This window comes from Dasypus novemcinctus, chromosome 15 (genome assembly GCF_030445035.2).
Source record: "Dasypus novemcinctus isolate mDasNov1 chromosome 15, mDasNov1.1.hap2, whole genome shotgun sequence".
Lineage (NCBI taxonomy): Eukaryota > Metazoa > Chordata > Mammalia > Cingulata > Dasypodidae > Dasypus > Dasypus novemcinctus.
The window spans coordinates 18,652,230-18,678,632 of record NC_080687.1 but is presented as its reverse complement, the minus strand read 5'-3'; the positions used below and the strand labels follow the sequence as shown (position 1 = coordinate 18,678,632).

The window sequence follows — 26,403 nt, the reverse complement described above, 5'->3', positions numbered from 1 at the left end:
AGTCATAAATATATGCACAACATGGGAAGTGGACTTGGCCCAGTGGTTAGGGCATCTGTCTACCACATGGGAGGTCTGCGGTTCAAACCCCGGGCCTCCTTGACCCATGTGGAGCTGACCCATGCGCAGTGCTGATGCGTGCAAGGAGTGCCCTGTCACTCAGGGATGTCCCCGCATAGGGGAACCCCACGCGCAAGGAGTGCGCCCCACAAGGAGTGCGCCCCATAGGGAGATCCTCCCAGCATGAAAGAAAGTGCAGCCTGCCTAAGAATGGTGCTGCCCACACAGAGAGCTGACACAAGATGACGCAACAAAAAGAAACACAGATTCCCTTGCCGCTGACAACAATAGAAGTGGACAAAAAAGAAGATGCAGCAAATAGACACAGAGAGCAGACAACCAGGGTAGGGGAGGTCGGGGGGAGGGGGAGATAAATAAATAAATAAATCTTTTAAAATAAATATATGCACATCAAACAACAGAGCCCGCAAAATAGGAAGCAAACATTAACAGAATGAAGGGAGAAATAGACAATAATAATTGCAGATTTCAATAGCCCACTTTCAATAATGGATAAAAAACTGGAGAGAAGATCAATAAGGAAATAGAGCACTTGAACAGTGCTTTATTTATTTATTAACGATTTATTTGTTTTATTTATTATCTCCCCTTCCCCAGCCCCCTCCCCAGTTGTCTGTTCTTTGTGTCCGTTCGCTGTATGTTCTTCTGTGACCCCTTCTGTCCTTATCAGTGGCACCAGGAATCTGTGTTTCTTTTTGTTGCGTCATCTTGCTGTGTCAGCTCTCTGTGTGTGCGGCGCCATTCCTGGGCAGGCTGCACTTTCTTTCGTGCTGGGCGGCTCTCCTTACGGTGCGCACTCCTTGCGTGTGGGGCTCCCCTACGCCAGGGACACCCCTGCGTGGCAGGGCACTCCTTGCGCGCATCAGCACTGCACATGGGCCAGCCTCACACAGGTCAAGGAGGCCCTGGGTTTGAACCGCGGACCTCCCATGTGGTAGGCTGATGCCCTATGCATTGGGCCAAGTCCGCTTCCCTGAACAGCACTTTAAACCAAGTAGACTTAACAGATATAGACACCTACCAACAAAAAAGTACACATTCTTCTTGAGTGCACATGGAACATTCTCTAGGACAGACCATTTATTAAGCTACAAAACAAACAAGTCTCGAAATATAAAAATATTGAAGTCATACAGATATCTTCTCTGACCACAGTGGATGAAACTAGAAATCAATAGCAGAAGGAAAACTGGAAAATCTACCATTGGAGATTGAATCATGTCCCCCACAAAAGGCATGTTCAGGTTGCAAGCCCTAGCCCTATGAGTGTGAACCCATTTGCAAATAGGACTTGCAAGATGTTATTAGTTAAGATGTGCCCAAACCCGAATGAGGGTGGACCTTAATGCATTATGGCTGAAGTCCTTATAAGTAAAGGAAATTGGACACAGAAGGAGAAACCTTGGGGAGCAGCTAGAAGCCAGAATTCAGTGGAACCTGGAAGAGAAAGAAGAGCCTGCCATCTGCATTGCCATGTAACAGAAAAGCCAAGGATCAGGGTGTGCCAGCAATCGGTCTCAGAATACTAGTCTTTGGGCAAAAAGTATCACCTTGCTGATGCCTCTGATTTTGGACTTCCCCTAGCTTCAAAGCTGTGAGCCAAAATATTCCTACTATTTAAGCCAGCCCATTGTATAATAATTGTTTTTTGCATCTGGGAAAATAAAATATCTACATATATGTGGAAATTAAGCAATACCATCATAAACAACAAATGAATCAGATAAATAATCACAAGGGAAATTAGGAAATACTTTGAGATGAACAAAAATGAAAACACAACATACTAAGCCTCATGGGATGCAGTGAAAGCAGTGCTCAGTAGAAAATCCATAGGTATGAATGCGTACATTAAGAGTAGATCGCAAAGCAGTAACCTAACATTACACCTTAGGGAACTTGGAAAAGAAGAGCAAATGAAACCCACAGCCAGTAAAAGAAAGGAAAGAATAAAGATGAGAGTGCAGATAAGTGAACTAGAAGGTAGAAAAATAATAGAATTATGAAAACAGAAGTTGATGCTTTGAAAAGATCAATACAATTGACAAACCTTTAGCCAAACTGAAAACAAGAAAAAAGATGCAAATAACTAAAATCAGGAAGAAAAGTGGAGAGCTTACTACCAACCTTACAGAAATAAAAGAATAATAAAGATTATTTTGAACTGTTGCACACCAACAAATTAGACCTAGATGAAGTGGCTAAATTCCTAGAAACACATAAAATACCAAAATAGACTCAAGAAGAAATAGGAAATCTGAATAGACTAATAACAAATAAGGAAATTGAATCAGTAATCAAAAACCTCCCAACAAAGAAAAGTCTAGGACTAAGATGACTTCAGCAAGAATTCTACCAAACATTCAAGGTATTAGCACCAATACTTCTCAAACTCTTCCAAAAAATAGAAGAGGAGGGAACACTTCCTAACTCATTCTGAGTTGAGCATTACTTTAATACCAAAGACAAAGACATCACAGAAAGACTACAGATCAATATCCCTTATAAATATATAAGATGTGAAAATCCTCAACACAATATTAGCAAACTGAATCAAACAACATTTAATAGAATTATACAACATGACACCAGGAATGCAAGGGTAGTACAATATAGAAATTTAATCAACGTAGTGCACAACATTAATAGAACCAAGGGAAAAACCCACACGATCATTTTAATCGATGCAGAAATGCCTTTGATAAATTTCAACACCATTCAAAATAAAGACACTCGGCAAACTTGGAAACTTCTTCAACATGCTGAAGGACATTTATGAAAAACCCACAGTTCACATCATATTCAGTGATGGACTGAAAGCATTTCCTCTAAAATCAGAAACAAAACAAGATGCCTACTTTCACCACTTCCATTCAACATTGTATTGGAAGTCCTAGCCAGAGCAGTCAGGCAAGAAGAATAAACTAAAGGCATACAAAAATAGAAAGATGTAAAACAATCTCTAATCACAGAAAATAAGATCCTTTATATAGAATATCCCAAGGAATTAACAATAAAACTACTAGAGTACATTCAGCAATGTTGTAGTGTACAAGATTAACTTGCAGAAATCATTTTTATTTCAATACACCAAAAGTGTATTATCTGTAATACACTTTTGGTAATACAAAAGTGTATTATCTGTAATTATCTGTAAAGAAAATTAAGAAAATCCATTTATAGTAGCATCTAAAAGAATAAAAATACCTAGGAATAAGGTTAGCCCCATAGGTGAAAGACTTGTATACTGAAAGTTGCTGAAAGAAATTTAAGGAGGTCTAAATAAATGAAAAGATACCTTGTATTTCTGAATTGGCAGACTTAATATTGTTAGGATGCTAATAGTACCCAAAGCAGTCTACTAATTCAGCGCCACTCTATCACATTCTAATGGTTCTTTGGTATTTTTTTTTAGGAGGTACTGGGGATTAAACCTGGGACCTCGTACATTGAGGCATGTACTCAACCATTGAACTAACCACTCTGCCCAGTGGTCTTTTTTGAAGGAATGGTAAAGCTGATCCTCAAATTCATGAGGAACTGCAATGGGTCCCCATAGCCAAAACAGTCTTGAAAGAGAACACATCTAGAGGACTCACACTTCCCAATTTGGAGGCCATCACATATATAAAAATTAATTTGAAAATCTTGCTACTAGCCAAAGTATCTTAAATTTGGTGTATTTTTTCCCCAACCCACCCTATTATTATTTTTATATCATTTATACATGAACATATGAATAATAAGCATATAGTAAAAGTTGTGAACTGACAAAAATATTTTGAGGATGCCCTTTTATCATTAGTTAAAAATGTTTCACAACAATGTAAGGTATTGGTGGTAGGGTGAAGTGTGAAAGCCCTGTATGTTTCATATGTTTGTTTTATAAGTTCACAACTATTACTATACACTTACTGTTTATGTATGTTTATGTCTGAGTGATATACTTCAATTAATTTTAAAAACCAAAAAAAGAATTCAGTTAAAATGGATCAAAGACCTAAATATAAGAGCTAAAACTATAAAACTCCTGGATGAAAACATAAGTCTTCATGAACTTGTAAGTGGCAATGGCTTCCTAAAAATGACAACAAATCTGCAAGGAGCAAGAGAAAAAGTTGATGAACTGGACTCAATTAAAATTTAAAAAAAAAATTTTTTTTGAGGTAGCAGGGGCCTGGTATTGAACCCAGGACCCTGTATATGGGAAGCTGGTACTCAACCACTAAGCCAGATTGGCTCCTCTGTGTTGACCCTTTTGTTTGTTTTGCCTGTTTTGTTTCTTTTGTTTGTTTTTTAGGAGGCACTAGGAACTGAACCCGGAACCTCCTGTGGAAAACAGGTACTCAACCACTTGAGCCACATCCATTCCCCTAAAGTTAAAAACGTTTGTACATCAACAGACATGATCAAGAAAGTGAAAAAGCAACCTACACAAGGAAGAAAATATTTGAAAACTATAGGGCCTAGTAACTAGAATATATAAAGAACACTTCAACTCAAAGATAAGACAACAGCCGCATTAAAAATTGAGCAGGGAAGTGAATGGCTCAAGTGAGTGAGTTCCCGCCTACCACATGGGAGGTCCCGGGTTCAGTTCCTAGTGCCTCCTGGAGAAGACAAGCAAGACAGTGAGCTGGCATGATGGGCTGGCATGGTGAGCTGATGCAACAAGATGACACAATCACATATATATTTTTAATGTAATATTATTACAAAGTCAATAAAAAAAAAAAATAAATAAATAAATAAATAAAAAAAAAGATGACACAAGAAGGAGAGAGAAAGAAGAAACACAGTGAGAGAGACAACAAAGCAGAATGCACAGGTGGCTCAAGCAATTGAGGGCTTCTATCCCACATGGGAGGTCCCAGGTTCAGTTCCTGATGCCTCCCTCCTAAAGAGAAGACGAGCAGACACAGAGAGCACACAGCAAATGGACACAGAGAGCAAACAATGAAGAGGGGTAGGTGGGAATAAATAAATTAATAAAATAAATCTTAAAAAAAGAAATGAGTAAAGTACTTGAATAGATATTTCTCCAAAAATGATATATGGTCTAGCAGCTCTTGAAAAGATGTTTAACATTATTAGTCATTAGAAAAGGCAAATAAAAATCACAATGAGATACCCCTACCCACCCCTTGGATAGGTATAATAAAAAAATAAAGGAGAAAAACAAGTGTTGACAAGGATACGAAGAAATGGGAACCTTCAAACTTTGCTAGGGCAAATGTGAAATGGTTCAGCCACTGTGGAAAAGTTTGCCAGTTCCTCAGAAAGTTAATCATAAATTATTATATGACTTGACAATTTTCCACCCAAAAGAACTGAAATTAGAAACTTAAACAAATACTTCTACATGAATGTTCAATGCAGCATTGTTCATAACAGCTAAAAAAGTAAACAATCCAAATGTTCATCAGTGCATGAATGAATAAACAAATCATGGAATATCCATACACTATCATATAATTCAGCCATAAAAAGGAATGAAATTGTGACACATGCTACAACATGGATGAACTTCAAAAACATTATACTAAGGGAAAGAAGCCAGGCTCAAAATATCACATATTGTGTGATTCATTTATATGAGATACCCAGAATACATAAATCCATGAAAACAGAGAACAGATTGGTGTTTGCTAAGGACTTTGCATGGGCTTTATTATGGGGTAATGAAAATGTTTTCCAGGAAGCATAGAGAGATTGAGAGGTGATGAGTTTTTGTTTGCTTATTATTATTATTATTATTATTATTATTATTATTGTTATTATTGGAATAATGAAAATGCTCTAATAATGATTGAGTTGATGAATGCACAACTATGTCATTATACCAAGTACCATTGATTGTATGCTTTGGATGGATTTTATGCTTTACTATATAATAATATGTATCAATAAAATTGATTTATTTTAAAAAAAGAAAATGTTTTGGAACTAGGTAGAGATGGTAGTTGCACAAAATTGTGAATATACTACATGCCACTGAACTGTGCCCTTTAAAATGGTTCATTTTCTGTTACGTGAATTTCACCTCAACTTTAAAAAAACAAAACAAAACAATATATTGTTGAAGGACACATACCTATGTGGCAAAACTATAAAAGAAAGAATATGCTTAGAGGGGAAGAGCCTGTAGAAACAGAGAGGCTTATAGTAGGAAGGGAGGGATTGATTTTAAAAAATAAAATTTAAATTGAAAAAAAAAAAGTAATCTTAACAGGATGGAGCAAAGAAGAGCATTCAGGCTGCATTTTTACATTTTGGTCTTTATATTAAAAAAAAAACTGAGGCAGGTCCTGAAACTATTGCTCCCATTAGTGTGTCTTAGCCTGTCACTCCTAATGGAAAGACATACTTTAAACAGCTGAGTCTCAAAGAAAGGTAAAAAAAAGCCTCTCACTCAGGTTTCATTTGAAATACTATTTTTCTATTTGAAGTCAGAAGTCTTCATGAGAACTCAAAGCCTGCCTTTCCCTTTGATCAGGTCTTACTTGGTCTTAATGTTCCTTCTGCGCTTTAGTGCAGAGAATTTAATCTATTTTTTCCTAATTAATGAGGTGCTGTTTTTCCCCTTCTCTTTTTTTTTCTCCTCCCCGCCCCCCCCCCCCCCCAGTTGTCTGCTCTCTGTGTGGTCTTCTGTTTCTATCCTTATCGGCGGCCCTGGGAATCTGTGTTTTTTTGTTGCATCTTCTTGTGGTAGCTCTCCGTTTGTGTGGCGCCATTCCTGGGCAGGCTGCACTTTCTTTCATGCTGGGCGGCTCTCCTTACAGGGCGCACTCCTTGCGTGTGGGGCTCCCCTATGGGGGGGATACTTCTGCATGGCAGGGCACTCCTTGCGTGCATCAGCACTGCGCATGGGCCAGCTCCACGTGGGTCAAGGAGGCCCAGGGTTTGAACTGCGGACCTCCTATGTGGTAGGCGGACGCCCTATCCATTGGGCCAAGTCTGCTTCCCATTTCCCCTTCTCTTTTATCACCATGATGTTTACTGTAGCCAAAGGTTTTTATTTTAGTAGTTAATAAAGATTTGAAGGAACAAGTAGAATTCATGTGTCCTGGGAACAAAGTGCTTTAAGCACTGCCTTGTACATCATAAGGATTTCTTAAATAAAAACTTTAAGTTAATAACATTCTAAATTGAATCTTCAGAGATATTTTTTTTTTTTTTAAATATTTATTTATTTATTTAATTTCCCCCCTCCCCTGGTTGTCTGTTCTTGGTGTCTATTTGCTGCGTCTTGTTTCTTTGTCCGCTTCTGTTGTCGTCAGCGGCACGGGAAGTGTGGGCGGCGCCATTCCTGGGCAGGCTGCTCTTTCTTTTCACGCTGGGCGGCTTTCCTCACGGGCGCACTCCTTGCGCGTGGGGCTCCCCCACGCGGGGGACACCCTTGCGTGGCACGGCACTCCTTGCGCGCATCAGCACTGCGCATGGCCAGCTCCACACGGGTCAAGGAGGCCCGGGGTTTGAACCACGGACCTCCCATATGGTAGACGGACGCCCTAACCACTGGGCCAAAGTCCGTTTCCCTTCAGAGATATTTTGATAACTGTTAAAAGTGGAATGTTCTCCAGGAAAGTCCTGTATGTGTAATAAAATGTTATATACAATAAAGTTATTGGCATCTCCCTATAAACTATAAATATATGCTTGTTTCCTCTCCCATGCAGCACAAGTATAAAGTACTCACACCCAGGAGAGACAGAGGGCACTAGGCTCTTGGTCATTTGTGATGTAGCCCTCGGAAAGTGTATGGACTTATACAAAAAGGATTTCTCACTGACTGAAGCACCACCTGGTTATGACAGTGTGCATGGAGTTTCAGAAAAAGCAGCTGTAATCACGGATTTTGAGGTATTTATATCCAGAAACAGGCAAACAGTGTCCTGAATTACCGAAGCAGACCCTCAACTTGTTTGCTTCTCTTTTTATTACATATGCTTAGTTTAAATGATTATTGTACATCTATTGTCTGAATTCAATATTTTCTAAATCAGCTAACATAAAGCTGTGCTTTTATGAGAGCATCTGCCAATAAAGGTTTGTCTTACCACCTGTTAATTTCTGCATGCCCTAGGATGATGAATTTGTTGTATATAAAACCAATCAGATTAAAATGAAATATATTGTTAAATTTTGCATTCCTGGAGATCCAATAAAGGACTTTCATCCTGGTCATAATATTGAATTAGAGGAAGACAGACCTGAGTTTTCAAATGTTTCAAAGGTTGAAGGTAAAATCATTTTCTTAAATGTTGTTTTATGTGATAATATTTATAGAATATTTTCAGTGGGCTTTATATTCATGTTTAGTAAGTATATTTAAGACACCATACCTAAAAATTGCATTTCTTTTTTTAGTTTGTACAAATTAAATCCAGGATGCTTGAAAGACGTTAAGTGACCTCAAAATTGAAAGTTTAACCTGTCTGTGTCCCAAGAGCCAATCCTAAAACCCACTGAACTATTTTAAGATGTCAGAGTGTAAAATATATATTGAGGGTTGGTAGAAAAGAAGGAAGACTCAGTTTTAGAATCCAGAAGCTTGAGTTTGTGTGTCAAGCCTGCTACTTGTTAGGCTCTAGTATCAGGGACAAACTGCATAATCTTTCTGAGCTTCAGCTTCTTTGTTATGGTGATCATAGCAAGACCTGCTTCACAGTGTTGCTCTTTGGACTGAATGGGATAAGTGAAGGCACTGCATTAATGACCATGTGTGGTTTGTATATCATTAGTAGTACAAATATATGGGAGGACAGTAGCATCTCAGAAAATCCAAAATTTTATAACACCAAACTTTTTAATATTATTAGGATTATAAAAACACATAACTATAAAAAAATTTTCAATTCAGAAGTGTATGAACTCATGTATGTTCAAGAACATAGCTCCAGCTTTTTCTCTGGGAGTCATTAAAGGAAATGTCTGGCAAAGCAGTATGTATTTCTACATCTAACCATGTCTATATTTTTGAACTTGAACATTTTTCAATATGCTCTATTAGGAGTTTGATTTAGTCTTCCTTAGATTGAAAGTTTATGTCATTTCTTGTTGTTCCAAAAATGCTTTTGTGGCAAAATAAATAAGAATGACTACCTAATCCATATTTCAAGCCATGCATACAGATATCTAGATTCCTGTAGAAGCTGCATTTATTTATAGGTGTTAAGACCTTTTGTATATTTGTGTGTGTGTTTAAATCTATGTCTTTCAAGTAATAGCATAGTTCTACATTTTCGCAATGATTCCCCCAAGTCTCTTGATTAAAAAGACAAAAGTGTCTTTTGAAAACTTTGCCCCATTTTTCTCCTAATATGATTTTTGAGTTCACTTTTCAGAATTTGCCATTGAAATTCATACAGTGCTGTTTGTCCATTTGATCTACAGTATAACATATAAAGGAGAGGAGGAAGAATAGAGACAACAAAAATAGACCATGCGGTAATGTTTTTAAAGCTAATGTTAAAATTTTTAATATGTAGATTACCAACTACCAGATAGCAAACCTTTCAGCAACATCAAAGCCGGCCTTCAGGATATCTCCGGGAATTCAGTGCCTCTTGAAGACGTCCACATCAAGGGGAGAATAATAGACTTTGTAGCCCAGGTATGCCATTTATGGTTATGAGAGTTAAATTAAATGGACATAAATCATAAATGAGAATTTTTTTTTAATTTTTAAAAAAAATTTTAATACCATATATACAACCTAACATTTCCCCGTTTAACCACATCCAGATATATAATCCAGTGCCGTTAATTATTCACAATATTGTACTGCCATTACCACCATCCATTACCAAAATATTTTCATTGTTCCAAATACAAACTGTACATTTTAAGCCTTAAAGCCTTATTCCCTATCCCCTGGTAACTTATATTCTAGATTCTGACTCCATAAATGAGAATTTTTTTTTTTTTAAAGATTCATTTTATTTATTTCTCTCCCATTCCCCCCTGTTGTCTGCTCTCTGTGTCCATTTGCTGTGTGTTCTTCTGTGTCCATTTGCATTATCCGGCAGCACTGGGAAACTGCATCTCTCTCTTTTTTTTTTTTTTTGGCATATCTTGCTGCGTCAGCTCTCCATGTGTGCGGCACCACTCCTGGGCGGGATGCATTTTTTCACGCAGGACGGCTGTCCTTAGGGGAGCACTCCTTTTGCATGCAGCACCCCTATGCAGGGGTGCCTGCATGGCACTGCACTCTTTGCACATGACAGCACTGTGTGTGGGCCAACTTACCACATGTGTCAGGAGGTCCTGGGGATCGAACCCTGGACCCTCTATATGGTAGATGGATGCTTTTTCATTTGAGCCACATCCACTTCCCCATAAATGAGAATTGATTACAGTTGCATGTACTGAACAAGATATGTATTTTTCTAAAATTCACTTATTGAACAATTCATTGAGCACCTAGTATATGCTAAGCACTGTTCTAGGCTCTCGGCATACATCAAAGAAGACGACAATAACTCTGGCCTCATGAAGCAAACATTCCATTGGGGAATAGACTATAAGTATGATATATAAGTAGATATATGTGTGTTGGTGGTGTTAAAAGAAAAATCAACCTTGGAAGGGAATAGGAAGTACACCGGAGGAAAGAGAATTGAACTTTTAAATAGGGAGGCTTCTCTGAGAAGGTGTCATCTGAGTACAGACCTGAAGGAGGCTGAGACTGAACCGTGTGAATACCTGGTGAGGTCAGGGGGTGCTTGTTCTGGGCAGAGGAAACAGCAGGGCAAGGCCCTGAGGTGGAGTAAGCTGATGTGGTCAAGGGACATAAGAGCTCCTGTGGCTGGAGCAGAGTTAGCAGGGGAGAGTAGACGGGAAATTGGTCAGAGAGGTGATGGTAAAGTGCTGCTGATGTAAGGTCAGAGGACTCTGGCTGAGTGCAGTGGAGGGCTTTAGGAGATTTTTAGCAGATTAGTGGTATGATCATACCTGTGTTTTAACTAGATGGCTCAGGTTGCCCTGTTGACAAGAGTCTGAAGAGGACCAGTTAGGAGACATTGTAGGCCAAGTTCCTTGGATAAGAGACCCTGGATGGAAGTTTGCTGGCAGGATGTTTGTTGGGGATGCTCTCGGAAGCAACACCTAAGGGAGAGAGGGAGGAAGGACCTGGTAGGGGAAAAGATGAACCATGACACAGACACAGCAGCGACCGCACACAAGCTCAGAGGTGGCCCTGAAGCTGGGATGGCCCTGCCGAGATGCACAGGGTTGGCTTTGTACCCCTCAGGGAGCAATCATGGGATATGGGCTGTGCCTGGGGAGGGGTCATAACCTTGGATGAGGAGTTCTTCCTGACCCAGGACAGTTCCTGCAGAGGAACTGAGCAGTATCAAATACAGGAAACTATTGAAGTCATTCAGTCAAGGCAGATGGTGACTAGGACCACAGTGTTGACAGCGGAGGTGGTAGGAAGTGATTGGATTCTGGCGATGGACTGAAGGTAGAAGCAGTAAGATTTGCCAGTGGAGTCAAGGTTAACTCCAAGGTTTTTGGCCTGAGTGACTGGAAGAATAGAGTTTCCACTTATGAAGTCAGGAAGGCTGTAGGGAACATGTTGGAGGGGAGTTCCTCTTCGGCATATTTTTGTAAAATGGTGCTTAGACATCCAGGTGGAAATGTTGATTAGGCAGTTAGAGATCAGGTGATGAGGCAGACTCAGCTAAGAAAACTTGAGAAGAAGCAGCCAGTGATTTAGGTAAGGGAAACCAGGTGCTCTGGAAAGTTGAACAAGGAGAGAATGACCAGCTGTGTCAGCCGCTGCCGGTAGATCAAGGAAAATGAAGGCTGAGAATTAACCACAGAATTTAGCAGTGAGATCATTGGTGACCTTGACAAATACCGGTTTGATGGAGTGGTAGGGTGAAAGCCTGATGCAATGAGAAGGAAAGGAGAGAAAATGAGACAGTAGCTGAAAAAAGTGGGCCAAATGCTCAGAAATATGAAATAGTAGGGCAGAACACAAATTTGAGCTCAAATCACTCAGATTCTAGAGTCCAGGTTCCTAACCACTATACTGTAGTGTGGTATGGTATTGATTGAATAAAGCAAAGGATTTGGAGCCAGAAAGATTTAGCTTTGAACCCTGGCTTCCTTCTTCTTTAGTGCTGTGACTTCAGGGATTCATTTAACCTCTTTGTGCCTCAGTTTCTTCACATGTAAATATTAATAACTGCTTGCTGTGTTGTGGCTGTTAGATATAATGAAGACAGAGGACTTAGGGCATTTTTTCGACATGTAGGAGATGCAAAACAAATTATGATTATGTTAGAAGGAGGGGCATAAATCCTCCACATATTATTTTTTGGGTTTTAAAACTTGCACCATTCGATAATTCAAACCTGATGCAGCCTCCTTCATGGGAAAGTTTGCTTCCCAAATAGTGCATGATTTAGCAGTGAATTTTTCATTAATTTATGATTAGACAGCAGGCCTGGGAATGGACTTCAAGTGTCCAAGTGGAGGCTGAGCAGCTGGGATGTTGTATGTGCTTGGCTTACATGTTTTGACTCTTCTTGGAATGAATGGAATGTTTTTGGCTTATTTATATAATAGTTTCTTCTAACGAAGAAAACTCGGGATGTCAAAAAAAATTTAGAGTGGATTAGTTTCTGTTCTAAGACCTAGTGAAAGTATGTTCATCATCATCTAAAATTCCATGTTTTGGTTGCTCATTTATCCTCTGTGAAAACAGAGAGGGTCGAGCTGACACAGCCCCACACTTTGCAAGCACACGGCAAAGACAAGTATGTCAAGTACATGTGGGCAGGAATCTACGGAGTAGGATGGAGACATCAAACTTGACTGTTTAGAGGGTATGATTAGAGGGTGACCATATTCACCAACGCAGGTCAAGAAAAAGTGTGTTCGAGCAATTTGGTAAAGCGTTAATGTCCAAGGAGGAATGTAGGGAGAGCCCTTTGCAGCCACAGGGGGCATATGGGGCATATGGGGCATATGGGGGCAACCCAACTTACAACACTTAATTTTTTATGAACGAAAAATTCAGTTGTGGACAGTATTTTGGAATAGGTTAGCTTTTAATTAAAAAATTGTTTTTCAATTTGTTCTCTGGGTTCCAGGTATTATTGCAACATGTTTACAGTTTTACTGTTTATTATATGTCTGTTTGGTTTTGTTTTTCAATTTTCAAATCTTTAACAATTCCTACCTTTTCTTGAGCAAGGAGTGATGTATGAAACTGTTCTTTTAGAAAGATTACTCTGTTAACAATATGGACAGCAAGATAGATTGGAGTGGGAGAGGCTTGATTCAGGAGTCATCTAGGCAGAAAGAGATGAGGATTTAGACTAGAAAAGCCGCAGGAAGACTGGTAGAAAGAGGTCAACGCCAAAGAGGCATTTCCAAGGAGAAAATACCAAGACACAACAACGTTGGATAGATGGACCATTCTGCAATAGTATCCTGGTCTCCGTGACCCTAAGAAGCTATTAAGGCCTACAACACCAAAGGGGCTGTATTTTTCTGGCCAGCTTAACAGTAGTAGCTTTGTGTCTGCTAAGCGTTTATAATACCTAAGTGGTTTATATTCCAGTTGGACATGAATGAACTTTTGAAATTTGGATCTGGGTACATTTTATCAAGTGACATAGGCTCTGCGTTGCAGTGGTATCTCCTCCAACCAGAGTCAGAAATTTGAGGGATATGATAAAATATTCAAGGAATTTGAAACTAATATGCATAGTAGTTAACATTAGTATTTGCTCCTACAAATATTGTTCCATTTGCTTCATCAAGTATATGGATTTTTTTCCTTCTTCAGGTCGTTGTTTTTCAAACATACACAAATCAAAGTCATGTGCCTATTGAGGCAAAATATATCTTTCCTTTGGACGATAAGGCAGCTGTGTGTGGTTTTGAAGCTTTCATCAATGGGAAGCATATAGTAGGAGAGGTAAGGAGAGAAATTTCATTGTGACTACACTTTGATTTCAAAATCGGTTTCTCACTACCCAAATCTTCATTATCGGAGTCCCCACAGCTATAAGGTTGGGTCACAACCTTTTCACAAAACAAAAGTACTCTTGAAGATCCAAGCACTTACATAATTAGTCTCCACTCAGACATCCTTCTCTGGTTAACTGGTTTCTCTTGCTCTCTGTCCAGCCTTCGTAGGCCAGTGTCTCACTAATTCTTTGCTTTTGCACTTCAACAATGAGTGATTTCAATTATCAAAAGTGTAAGAGAGTCCCGTTTGGAAAGTTGGTGAAGTCCTTACATATCTTTGCAGAACTGTTCCCCCACAAAGTCAAACTGAAGTGAAGGTTTTTATAACTTTTTAAGAAAAACTGTACCAAAAGAAATCACAGTTGATTCATTCTTTGTTTACTCTAAGAATTAGCCCATTTAAGATAAGCTTAATTTATTATTTTTTGTTCAAGATAAAGTCTCGGTCAAACTTTTTTCTCCCATTATTGACCGAAATATTTTGGTCCCAATTTAGAGACTTCTTTTTAATTGGTCTTTTCTGGTTCCTATTCTTACCAAACAAGTACATTTTGATGAACGTTTTGCGTACCCCTTAGTTTTTCATTTTTGTCTAAGTTTTAATAAAAATTAATAAAGTTTTCCTTATTAAAATCTGAAGTCACAGTTCATCTTATGACTGATGCAAAATCATCTTTTCCAGATTAAAGAGAAGGAAGAAGCCCATCGAGAATACCGAGAAGCCATCACTCAAGGCCACGGAGCTTACTTGATGGATCAGGATGCACCTGTATGACTTGAGATTAAACCATTAGTCTAGTATATCTCTTAGAAAGGGGAAAAATTGGAAAATGACTTGAAATACGTAATTCATACTAGACACCAAGATAATTTATATTATTTGAGGCCCTGGAGTTCTGTTTGCTTTTAGGAAGTCAAGCTGGGCAGAATATTTTACTTGTCTAAATGAGGGAGGAAATGGTGTAAATATTGCTAGACTAATAACAAGAGCTATTTCTTTAATGGGTTTCCCAAAAATGACAACAAAAAGAAAACATTTGGATTACCTAATTTTTATCTTCTGATAAAGACTATTATATACTTATAGGATAAACTTTTCTGAAACAAAGCTCACCTAGAGAGATACCCATTTTTCCACCAAATTAAAACTCAGGAGGACATTTCTGCAGGGTACTGAGAGAGGTCTGGGTTCTTTGCTTTTGGATTATTAGCTTTTATATAAAATAAGCTTTTATATAGAACCTATCAGAAGAATCTGGAAGAAGAAACAATTATAATATCCACTGGATTTTTTTTTCTTAAATAAAGGACATTTAAATGTGCCTTTGACTGGTGCTAGATTGTCTCCAGTCATTTTCTAACCAGTATCACTAGTACAGATATTTTAGTTGAGTTAAAGATGGTCCATATGCTTCAGGTATCACCTCAGAGGGTGGTACATTGACATAGTATCATGAAAATTTAATGTTTAGCATGGATGTGCACAGTATTTATAATTAATAGAGATTTAAGGGATAAACTCTTAACTTTTGACATTGGAACTGTCCCTTGGCAGAATGGCAATGAACAATGAAGAGACGGTTACTAAGCAGTTAATAGTGCTACCCCTGAATGAAGTGGATGTCTAAAAGCCTGAGGTTTATTTGAGAAACTGCCACTTAAAGGTGTAAGATTATAGTCATAAATGAGTTGCTCTAAATGTTTTACTCCTTGATGCTAGCATATCTCCCTAGCAATATTATCCATAGGAAAACAACCTTCACAGATGCTATTGTCTATAGGTTAAATCTGTTCAGAACCAGGGCTAATCTGATCCTTCAGGGCCCCCAGAATGTATTTTGCCAGCCAATGCCAATAATGAGACCATGGTTATCAGAAGACTAAGAAATTGGCTTTAGATATCCAAGGGATTGAGATGAAATCACTTGTACTCATAATGTTAGGCAGACATTGAGGTTACAAATGAACACGTCAGAAATGTGGATGAAGTCAGAAGTATGTCTTATATTGAAGAGCCTGAGTCCCCATTCCGCTCTCTGCAGTGCCTCACTGCAGTGCACTTTCTCATTGTACACTTATCGCACATTCATTGCCACAGTCCTTCTTCTCCATTCTTTATTCTCAGCAGCAACTATTTCAGTCCTTTATCATTCTCCTTAAACTAGCAATCCCATCTCTATTTCCATTACTATCATTCAGTGACCCCTTTTATTTCAAGTGAAATCCATTAAAAATTGTGAATTCCTTCAGCACCCCTCCTCTCCAATGCAGAAATACCTCCAGTTTCCTCTTTCCTTTCCTCCCTAATTATTTCTAATGCTAATCCCTTTTCTTGTACTCTTTATCCTGTCTTGAGTCATCTTTTCCTAGTCCTTGCTCCATCAGCTATTTCCTTTCATTTATATTTCCAGGTCTATCTAGCCTGAAAATAAGAAGAAACACTTCCTTTACTCCTTCTCCTCTCAGACTGTCACCCCATTTTCTCTTTCCTTTCAGCAAAAGACTTAACCATTTTCTTACTTGCCATTTACTTCTCAGGATACTGCAAAGATTTCCCCACAAGGCCACTGAAATGCTCCCACTGCAATTTCCTGTGAGCTCCAAAATGCCAAAACAACAGCCATTCTAGGTTACCCCTCTGTAGTTTTGACATTGTTGGCTCCCCCTTTCTTTAATTCAACAATTAAACCAATATTAGTACTTATGCCAGATGCTGTGGTTTAAAAATAGTATAATGACCACACATGACCTTCACTGTCTTGTATGGAAAGCAAACTAAACAAGTAAGTATGAGGAGTGATAGAGTAAAAGGGACATGCATTTAATATAATAATGGCACGGTGTGATGGATAAGTCAGCTTTGCTGGGTCAGGGGAGCCTTCCCCGGGACAAAGACACTGGATAAATAGGAATTCCTCAGGTAATCTAAGAGGTAAGGGCATTGGAAACAGAAGGAACACATGTACACAAGCTGTGAAAGCCCTGGGGCAGAACAGTTCCTTGAGAAAATGTAAATCTGGCCTGGCTCGTCCTCCATGGATGAGACTTGCCTTTGAGGTGGCAGAGAGAAAGGGGGAGCAGCTCGAGCAGTTTGGGGCAGGGAGAGCAGTTCAGCAACCATTGTGGAGATCACAGCAAGAGGTATAACGAGGGCCTGAAGTGCGGTAGTGACAGTGGAAGCGGAGAGGGTGTAGCAGATGCGAAAATGCTACAGCGTGGACTGGACAGCCAGTTAAAGATTGGGGATGTGTGCAGCAGCAAGAAGGGAGTCAAGAACCGTGCTTGGGCAGTTCTGGCTTGGTAACCAGCTGCTGCTCGCTGTGCTTCAAGGCAGGGATTTAAGACCAGCAGATCCCATGTGGGCATGGAGGTGATGGGGTGGGAGGAGGGAAGTACTCTGAGGAATTGATGGGACACTGTGGGCATGTGTCCTTGAGGCAGCTGGCTATATGGTCAGGAGCAAGGTCTAAACAGGAGGTGGACATCTAGGAGTTACCATGGGAGTCTCTGTGATGGCTTGGTGACAGAGATTGGGCATGAGCCAAGGACGCTGCCCTGGGTGGTAGAAGGATGCCCTTTGGGTGGTAGAAGGGGAAGCAGAAAAGAACCTGAGCTGCCATAGCTAGGGAAAGTGCCCTGACAATGTTATTGGTTCTGTGAGGCTAATCCAGTTCATTGTTTTTCTCTAAGAGTCCTTGGATTGAGGTACAAAAAGAGTCTTTGTGTAATTTACTAGAATCAAATTTATATTAGTCTACTTTTGGTATGTATATAAATCATTCATTTAATATACTGTGAAGTCAGGTTACAAAGAACCTAGTGGGGTATTCATTAAAGTAAATCAATAATTAAATATAAAAACACAAAAAATAAGACACACACTTACTAAGTGCTATGTCTAAAACTGAGGTCATCACCTCTCCTTGTACTCCTTGTCTAGGACGGGTTTCACCTTTATGCAGTCGGCCAAGGGAGGAGTCAGGGAGTCATCCTTCGTTTCTCCCGGTGCCTCTCGTCCATATCCGGTTAATCATCTGTTGAATTTTCCTACTAAGCACCTGTGGAACCTGCCCCATCTTGCCACCTCTCTATAGCCATGGCTTTAGTGTAGTACCCACCAGCGAGTCCCCTGACTCACTAGTACGGTGCAGAGGGCCCTCCAGGACCTGGCCCTGCCTGATTCTTCACTCTCATCTTGTACCCCTTTCTTCCTTCCACTTTATACTTGAAAAAGCCTGAGCTATTTGTTTTCCCCCCCACACATCATGCCGTTTGTGCTCTCTCTCTGCCCTTTGTTCCTCTGGTTGGAATGCACTAATTCCATTTATTTGCTTGGCTTTTTGAAAAATCATTTAAAAATCAAGCTGGGGAGTGGATGTGGCTCAAGCAGGTGATGGTCTGCTTTCCACATGGGAGCCTCCTAAAAACAAAAACAAACAAGCAAACAAATGAAAAAGCCAGCTCAGGGGAGCCAGTTTGGCTCCAGTGGTTGAGTGCTGGCTTCCCGCATACAAGATCGGGGTTCAATCCCCTGGTACCATCCAGAAAAATAAAAGAAACAAGTTAAGGTGAGCCACTGGTGTGGGGAGTCCCCTGGTCAAGGCAGGGTGACTGGGAGTCCCTGGAGTGGGGCGTGCGCGGGGGACGCTCCCCAGGCGGGACAGCGTTCTGCGCCGAGGGGCCTTGCCCTCAGCCCTCCATAGACATCACGCTTTCCCCACCACTGCTGAGTGGCTCCACCACTACTTGTCTTCTGAGTTCCATTGCCATTTTCTGAGGAAGAATCGGGCAGATTGTAATTCAAGTAGCGTTATGTAATATGAGTTTTGTTGTGTTTTTTTTTGAGGTACGGGGAGGCTGGGGACTGAACCCTGGACTTCTTATGTGGGGAGCCAGCACTCTACCACTGAACTGAATTAGTTTTTTGTTTGTTTGCTTCTTTTGCTTGTTTGCCTTTTTTGTTTTTTCAGGAGGCACCACCACGGAACCAGGGCCTCCCGTGTGGGAGGCTGGTGCTCAACTGTTTGAGCCAAATCTGCTCCCTGGCTGTGATTTTGAATTGCAAACTAAGTAATAATGTTTCTATTTCAGGATGTTTTTACTGTAAGTGTTGGAAACTTACCCCCTAAGGCTAAGGTTCTTATCAAAATTACCTACATCACTGAACTCAGCTTGCAAGGGCCTCTTGCCATCTTCTTCATGCCGGCCACTGTCGCCCCCTGGCAACAGGACAAAGCCCTGAACGAAAACCTCCAGGTCAGTGCGCTTAAGATGCGATTGGAAGAAGCGTTTCTTAGATTTATGCATTGGGAGGGGAAAATATCTAAAGTAATCTAATCAATACTGCAAATGTTTATAGCATTTAAATAGGCGTAATGTTTGTAAAATGACCAGGAGTCAGATAGACTCAATGGGCCTGATATTTTTATTCTGTTCAGTAATATAACAGAATAAGAAATTAAGAATCTAGGTACACATACAGAATGCAAACAAATGAAAATAAAAACCATCCTAATTCCTTCACCCAGAGAGAACAACTGGCTGTTCTTCTAGAGGTCTTACTATTTATGTATTCATAAAAGGTGTGTGTATGTATGTGCATTTTAAATGTGTATACCTTATTTTTATATGTGTATACCTTATTTTTATATCCATAAATACACATATACACACACATGTGTAGTTGAAAATCTTTATCAAAATGGTCATAAATAATCACCACCCCTCCATATCAGTTGAATTTTAGAAGTTACTGTGTTTCTGTGTATACATCAGCTGAAATCAGCTGTATTGTTGCTGCTAGCAGTTGGGGGCCCTGCTTAAATTACATTCAGCTTAGAGTCTCATTGTGAAACTTAATATACACTTATTTTTTTCTTTGAACAGGAAACGGTAGAGAAGATATGTATAAAGGAAATAGGAGCAAAGCAAAGGTTAGTATCTAAAATATAGAACCTGTCAACTAATCATTCAGTGGACATTACCAATATGGTTTAAATTTTCATTTAAAATCATTCGAAAAAGCACGAGTAAAAATCAAAGACATTAGGCTAAGGTAATGTTCTCTTCATGTTTGATAGCTTCTCCTTGAGTCTGTCCATTGAGATGCCATATGTGATTGGATTCATTTCTAGTGATACACATAAACTGAAACAAAAGGTTAGTAAATCTCTTATTTCTTCAGAACTCTTATTTTTTTTTTTTTTAAGATTTATCTTATTTATTTAATTCCCCTCCCGTCCCCCAGTTGTCTGTTTTCTGTGTCTTTTTGCTGCGTCTTGTTTCTTTGTCCGCTTCTGTTGTCGTCAGCGGCACGGGAAGTGTGGGCGGCGCCATTCCTGGGCAGGCTGCTCCCTCCTTAGCGCTGGGCGGCTCTCCTTATGGGTGCATGCCTTGCGTGTGGGGCTCCCCCACGCGGGGGACACCCCTGTGTGGCACGGCACTCCTTGGCGCATCAGCACTGCGCATGGGCCAGCTCCACACGGGTCAAGGAGGCCCGGGGTTTGAACCATGGACCTCCCACGTGGTAGACGGACGCCCCAACCACTGGGCCAAAGTCCGTTTCCCAGAACTCTTATTTTTTAAGTTAATTTTATTTTATCAAAGCCATACATGAAAATGGTTTAAAAAGCTAGCTAATAGTAATAGCACCTTCTAACAAAAGAAGCAAGTTCTCTTCTGCTCCTGCAGACCAGCCCCCAGGGACTGAACCATTGCAGAATGTTCTAGCTTTTTCTTCCAATATACTGCTGTCTCTTGATTTCCTAAACTGAGTCTTTCTACCTAAATTTAACTAAGTAAACTTAACCTCAGAATTTCAGGAGTGTAACTGATATGATAGCACTTACAAAATTACATTTCATGGTTTTGTCATTTATTTGTGGCTACACTGTTAATTGTTAAGATAATTATGCAAAACTTGGATAGATAAGTGAAAATTGATAAAATAATATCCCATCATCTATTTTATTGTTACTGATGTTGGTTTGTTTGTCTTTGTTTTGTAGAGGACAGACTGCAAAGCTGTAATTAGCACTATGGAAGGTAGTTCCATAGATAGCAATGGATTTTCTCTCCACATCAGTTTGTCTGATGCATATCTTCCAAGAATGTGGGTTGAAAAACATCCAGAGAAAGAAAGCGAGGTATGGACTATTTCAGAATAAATACATTTTTAAAATTTGAAATCACTGATAGTCCTGAAAAACGAGCATTATTAAATGAACTCTCATCACCCCAAGATTCCACAACTACAAATATTTATGCTGTCAAGCCAAAACAAACTTCTGAGTTTTTACCCAAAACTCTCATGTGGCATAATTCCCTGTAGAGATTATAGTTGTTACTGTAATCTCCAACAAAAAGAAAATCGGCCACCAGACATTGCATTAGTTGTTCTATATACTTCTTATAGTTTTTAAATATTGAAACTGTAAAAACAAAAATTTCTTCATGACTAAAGATCATTTTGTGTGACTGCGAAGAAAGATCTCTTAAGTTAAAATAAAAATTGACACGTGATAGTAGTTGTATTTTAAATATTGGTTGCTTAATAAAATAAAAGGTAGGAAGGTGTATTTTAGTAATCACAATAGCATGTATATTCTTTTTAGAACTGTGGATGGGTGGGTAAGTGAGTGTGTGGTGTGTGTGTGTCAGGCAATGTTGGTACACATATGACTTTTCAGACCATTATATTAATTTTAGACCTTTCCAGAGTTTCTGACCTCCATGTGGGAAAATTGCACTCTGGCATTATACTTTCTTTTTGAACTCTTAGTAGACCATCTTGTTATTGACTAAATCTTATTCTTTTTGTTTTTATTGTAGTGTTTAACCTTACTAGACAGTTTTTGAATTTTACATATTTTACAAATAGACTTTTTCCAATAAAAATTACACATTTATGGCAAGTTCTGCAAACCATACCTATATTTATATCTTGCTCTATACCTTAGACATATGCCTGAAACATGACATATATAAATTACAGCATATTTCAAATGCCACAGTGGTGCATATTTATTTATTTTTTTTCTATTTCAGAAAACTTTTTCCAAGTTGTTTTTATTTACAATGCCAACTTTTAAAAAGTCACTAAACTGAAGTTAACTGAACAGTAAACTAGGCAGAAACTGCTTTTACATAGAGAAGGAAATGATATTTAAAGGATATAAAAATTGACGGCCCTTTTAGTAAAATAAATGAGCACGTTTTAATTTATTTTTCTGTAAACATAGGTTTCCACACATTGGGTATGTTTTAAATGAAAGGAGTATATGCATACATGTATGTATATGTATATGATATATATGCATACACATACTTATACCCTGGTAGGGGTATGTGTCTCCCTTCTGTGAGGCCTATGGGCTTTTTCGTTCCAGCCATTACCACTGGCAAGTGGCACACACCTACCAGCGTTTGAAATCCCATTATAGTGTTTTGCCTGAGCCCAGGTGGCTCCTCACCAGTTTTTAGCGGGCCACTCTTTAATATCCCAGTTACATACCTTTAATTTTTGTCCACCTTTTAGAAAAATTGTGTGGGTGGGTTTTTAGGTTGAAATTTTTTGGTCCCTTTTTGTATAAATCTAAACATGTCAGACTCATTTAAAATGATAGGAAGCAGTAATAATGAACCTTTTCTTTTCCTCTTTTTAGGCTTGCATGCTTGTCTTTCAGCCAGATTTCAATGATACCCTCCCTGAAATAGCTGAGAAGAGTGAAGTAATCATTTGTCTTGATTGCTCCAATTCTATGGAGGGTGCAGCATTCGTGCAAGCCAAGCAAATTGCCTTATATGCCCTGTCCCTGCTGGATAAGAAGCAAAAAATAAACATTATCAAATTTGGCACAGGTGAGTGCTCTGCAGCTCTAGGCCAAAGTCACTTCCTTCTTAATGTATTAGCACACTCATGGGTAGAACCCTTGAGTATTGTTGAACCAGAACTCATCTGTAGAGTGAGAGGTAGCATAGTCTCGGGTTTAAGAACAAGAGCTCTGGAGCCAGATGGCCTGAGCTCAAATTCTACCTCTGCCACTTACTAGCTGTACGTGGCACCATGGTCAAGTTACTTGAGCTTTTTGTGCCTGTTTCCTCAACTGTAACATGGGAATAACCATCCCTACCTCATAGGGTTGCTGTGATGATTGAGTTCAGTGCTTTAATCTGTGCCTGTGCCATGAAAAGAGCTACATAAATAGTACTATTTTTATTTCCACTAGCTGAACCAAAAGCCTGACCCTTGCTTTTTAAACTGTTATTACTAACTGGACCAAAAGCAAGTATGAGGGACTTAACAAGAACCAAGTATTTGAAATCAGCACTGTCCCAGAAAGTCTAGAAGGAATGGGCTCAGGAAATGTTACAATCAGCACAATTAGGAGAAAACCCCATTCTCCAGCAGGGCCTCAGTGATATCCCAGCCAGTGGAGGAAGGCACTCTAGGGACAAGAGAAGGAGCACAGGGTGGATTGCAGGGACACCCCAAGTGTGGAGAATGTGCCCTTTTCCAGGGCCATACCGCCTGTGCTGTTTGATTCACCCCTGCACCTACTTTACATAAGAGTGATGGTCTAGAACTGTGGCCTACACATTTAATTGGACACATATAACTTTCTTATTTTTTGTCTAGAGACAAAATTTCCTTAGTAAAACCTGTCATCACCAATTCTTTCACAAGGTAAAAACCTGCTTAATCAAGCTTCCAGGCTTAATACCTATGGACTTTGAAGTCACAAGGGCAAACTCCAGATTGTCAAGTCACTGAATTCACCCTGCTTTCATAGCATCAAATGAAAGAATCACTGGCTTTTAATCTAAATTAAAATTTACCTTTTTTAAAGCGGATTCAACCAGATGGCAAGGGTTTCAGAGAAATAATTTTCCAACACTTCTCATGTAAATTCAAATTTTAAGATTCCTTTTATGGAGGAAAGCAGGCTCTCCCCTGTTTACAAGGTTATTTCTGAGTCTCAAAAATGATCTCCCCCCTTAATTTTTTTAGTCCTCTTTATAGTCCCCTCTTCAATCTTAGCTGCCATATCAGAGCATCTATTTTCTTGCATCCATAGTGGAAAACCTTAGAAGGAAATACTTTTAACATTTCTATAGTAAAGTGCATATTTTGAGTGCACTAGAATTTAAATTTAAAGAAATACACTAGTGAATTTTGTGTACATTGAATTTATCAAGTAGAATTAATTTTCTATGAAATAACATATGCAAATAAGCATGCAATATATTTTTCAAGAAAACAGTGGTGATATAAAGTAGGATTATCATTTATTAATGGCCAATATAGTGAATATTTCATGGCAACACCTTATGCCAATCTTATCATGCAGGTTACAAGGAATTATTTACCTATCCTAAGTCCATCACAAGCAATAATATGTCAACAGAGTTCATTATGGTGAGTAACACAGCCATCTTTGTCTCCTGAGTCTTTTTCTGCCATCTTTCTGTGGTACTGTCCAGGATGTGCTCCCTGTGAGGCCACCTTCAGAACTGCCCTAGTTCTTCAGTTTTCATGTGTTTTACTAATAGATAGAGGATTAATAAAAGTGGTATGTACTCACTAAAGAAAAATTGGAAATTAAAAAGAAAGAAAACAGGGAAGCGGATTTGGCTCAACTGATAGAGCGTCCACCTACTACATGGAAGGTCCGGGGTTCAAACCCAGGGCCCCCTTGACCCTTGTGGAGCTGGCCCACGCGCAGTGCTGATGCGCACAGGAGTGCTGTGCCACGCAGAGGTGTCTCCTGCATAGGGGAGCCCCAAGTGCAAGGAGTGCGCCCTGTAAGGAGAGCCACCCCGTGCAAAAAAAGTGCAGTCCACCCAGGAGTGGTGCCACACACACGGAGAGCTGACGCAGCAAGATAACACAACAAAAAGAGACACAGATTCCTGGTGCCGCTGACAAGAAAACAAGTGGACACAGAAGAACACACAGAGAATGGACAGAGAGAGCAGACAAGTGGCAGGAGGAGGAGGGGAGAGAAATAAATCTTTAAAAATAAATAAAATAAAAAATAAAAAGAAAGAAAACATCACCTAAATGCAACTACCATTCACAGTCTGGGAATGCTTTCTTCTTTTTTTTTCTTCCCCTTAAAATGGGGCAAGCTGAGAAAAATTGGTCACCACCTCAGTTAAGCAGGTAAACTCAGTGGTGCTTTTATATGCTATTCCTTCTCTTTAATGAAATGTATGTGGTAGATCTTTGAAAACTTTAAAGAAGTAACTAAGTGCAAAGTGGTAATATTATAGTTACCATGTGATATGAAAATAAATTAAAAGGATATAAATTCAGTTGTTCCACAAATGTATAATTAGAAAAATAATCATTTCATCCACGGTATCTCTTAACCCAGCATTGGAAGACATGTTTTTTTTTTTGTTTTGTTTTTTTTTTTGCCATCAAAGTGTCTTTATTAGGGCAAAAGGGAGGCAGGAGAGCGAGGTGTGGCCTCCTGAAGGTCTGTGCTTCCCAGGGAAGGGCTCAGAGATGTCTGGGGCAGGCAGGGACTGCGGGTTTATTGGAGCTGCACACACACCCTCACAGCACCACAGGACAACGGGACGGTGACCCGGCACACACCTCGGCCCCCCAGCTGGGGCCCAGCGGGGAGTGGGAGGCAGCCTCTGCCCTTGTGTCCAAGACCTGGCTGGTCCCTTCCTCCTGGGCAGCTGAGGGGGGCTGCTGGGGGTGGGCCCCAGGCCCGGGCGGGGCAAGCGAGCGGGCAAGTCCAGGAATGGGCCGGGGCCGGGGGTGGCTCGTGGGCCCTCACTCCAGTGACTGCAGCATCAGCAGCTGTTTCAGCACCTTCGTCTGGCTGGTCTCGCGGATCTCGCTGGCCAGGAACATCTCGTCCACGACCGTGTAGACTTATAGAAGTTGAACACCATCATCTTTCACTTCCTTTCCTCCAGTCTGCTACACCTACCATGGGAAATACCGACTTCTGGAAAACACTCCGATACTTAAGTTTGCTGTACCCTTCTCAAGGGTTACGCAACATTCTCCTCATATCCGATGGGCATGTCCAGAATGAGGGCCTCACCCTGCAGCTTGTGAGGAGACACGTCCAGCACACCAGGCTGTTCACCTGTGGAGTTGGGTGAGTGTCAGAGATTTAATCACGTGGGGAGACCAGGGGTAACATGGCAGCCTGCAGGCAGCTAATTTTGTTGACCTGCATAGGATCTTTGCAGGTTTTGAGGTTGATACTGGTATACAGAAGCTGTGTACCTTAGAGGTGAGCGGCAAGGACTTAGAGGCCAGACTGCCTGGCTTTCAAAACTGGAGAAAACCGCTTACTAGCC

The 26,403-nt window shown here is 39.9% G+C and overlaps 1 protein-coding gene across 2 annotated transcripts in view; it reads left to right on the top strand.

Annotated features, from left to right (window-relative positions):
- Positions 1-26,403, top strand: part of PARP4 (poly(ADP-ribose) polymerase family member 4) — a 90,874-nt gene that overhangs the window by 35,202 nt on the left and 29,269 nt on the right. For both annotated transcript variants that reach the window (XM_004446705.4, XM_071208196.1), the window contains 12 exons: positions 7,761-7,944; positions 8,168-8,324; positions 9,573-9,697; positions 13,889-14,020; positions 14,756-14,842; positions 19,165-19,329; positions 19,960-20,006; positions 20,154-20,232; positions 21,081-21,218; positions 22,737-22,932; positions 24,423-24,490; positions 26,011-26,198. In XM_004446705.4, the coding sequence (XP_004446762.2) occupies positions 7,761-7,944; positions 8,168-8,324; positions 9,573-9,697; positions 13,889-14,020; positions 14,756-14,842; positions 19,165-19,329; positions 19,960-20,006; positions 20,154-20,232; positions 21,081-21,218; positions 22,737-22,932; positions 24,423-24,490; positions 26,011-26,198 (1,566 nt within the window). The remainder of the gene's footprint in view (positions 1-7,760; positions 7,945-8,167; positions 8,325-9,572; positions 9,698-13,888; positions 14,021-14,755; positions 14,843-19,164; positions 19,330-19,959; positions 20,007-20,153; positions 20,233-21,080; positions 21,219-22,736; positions 22,933-24,422; positions 24,491-26,010; positions 26,199-26,403) is intronic.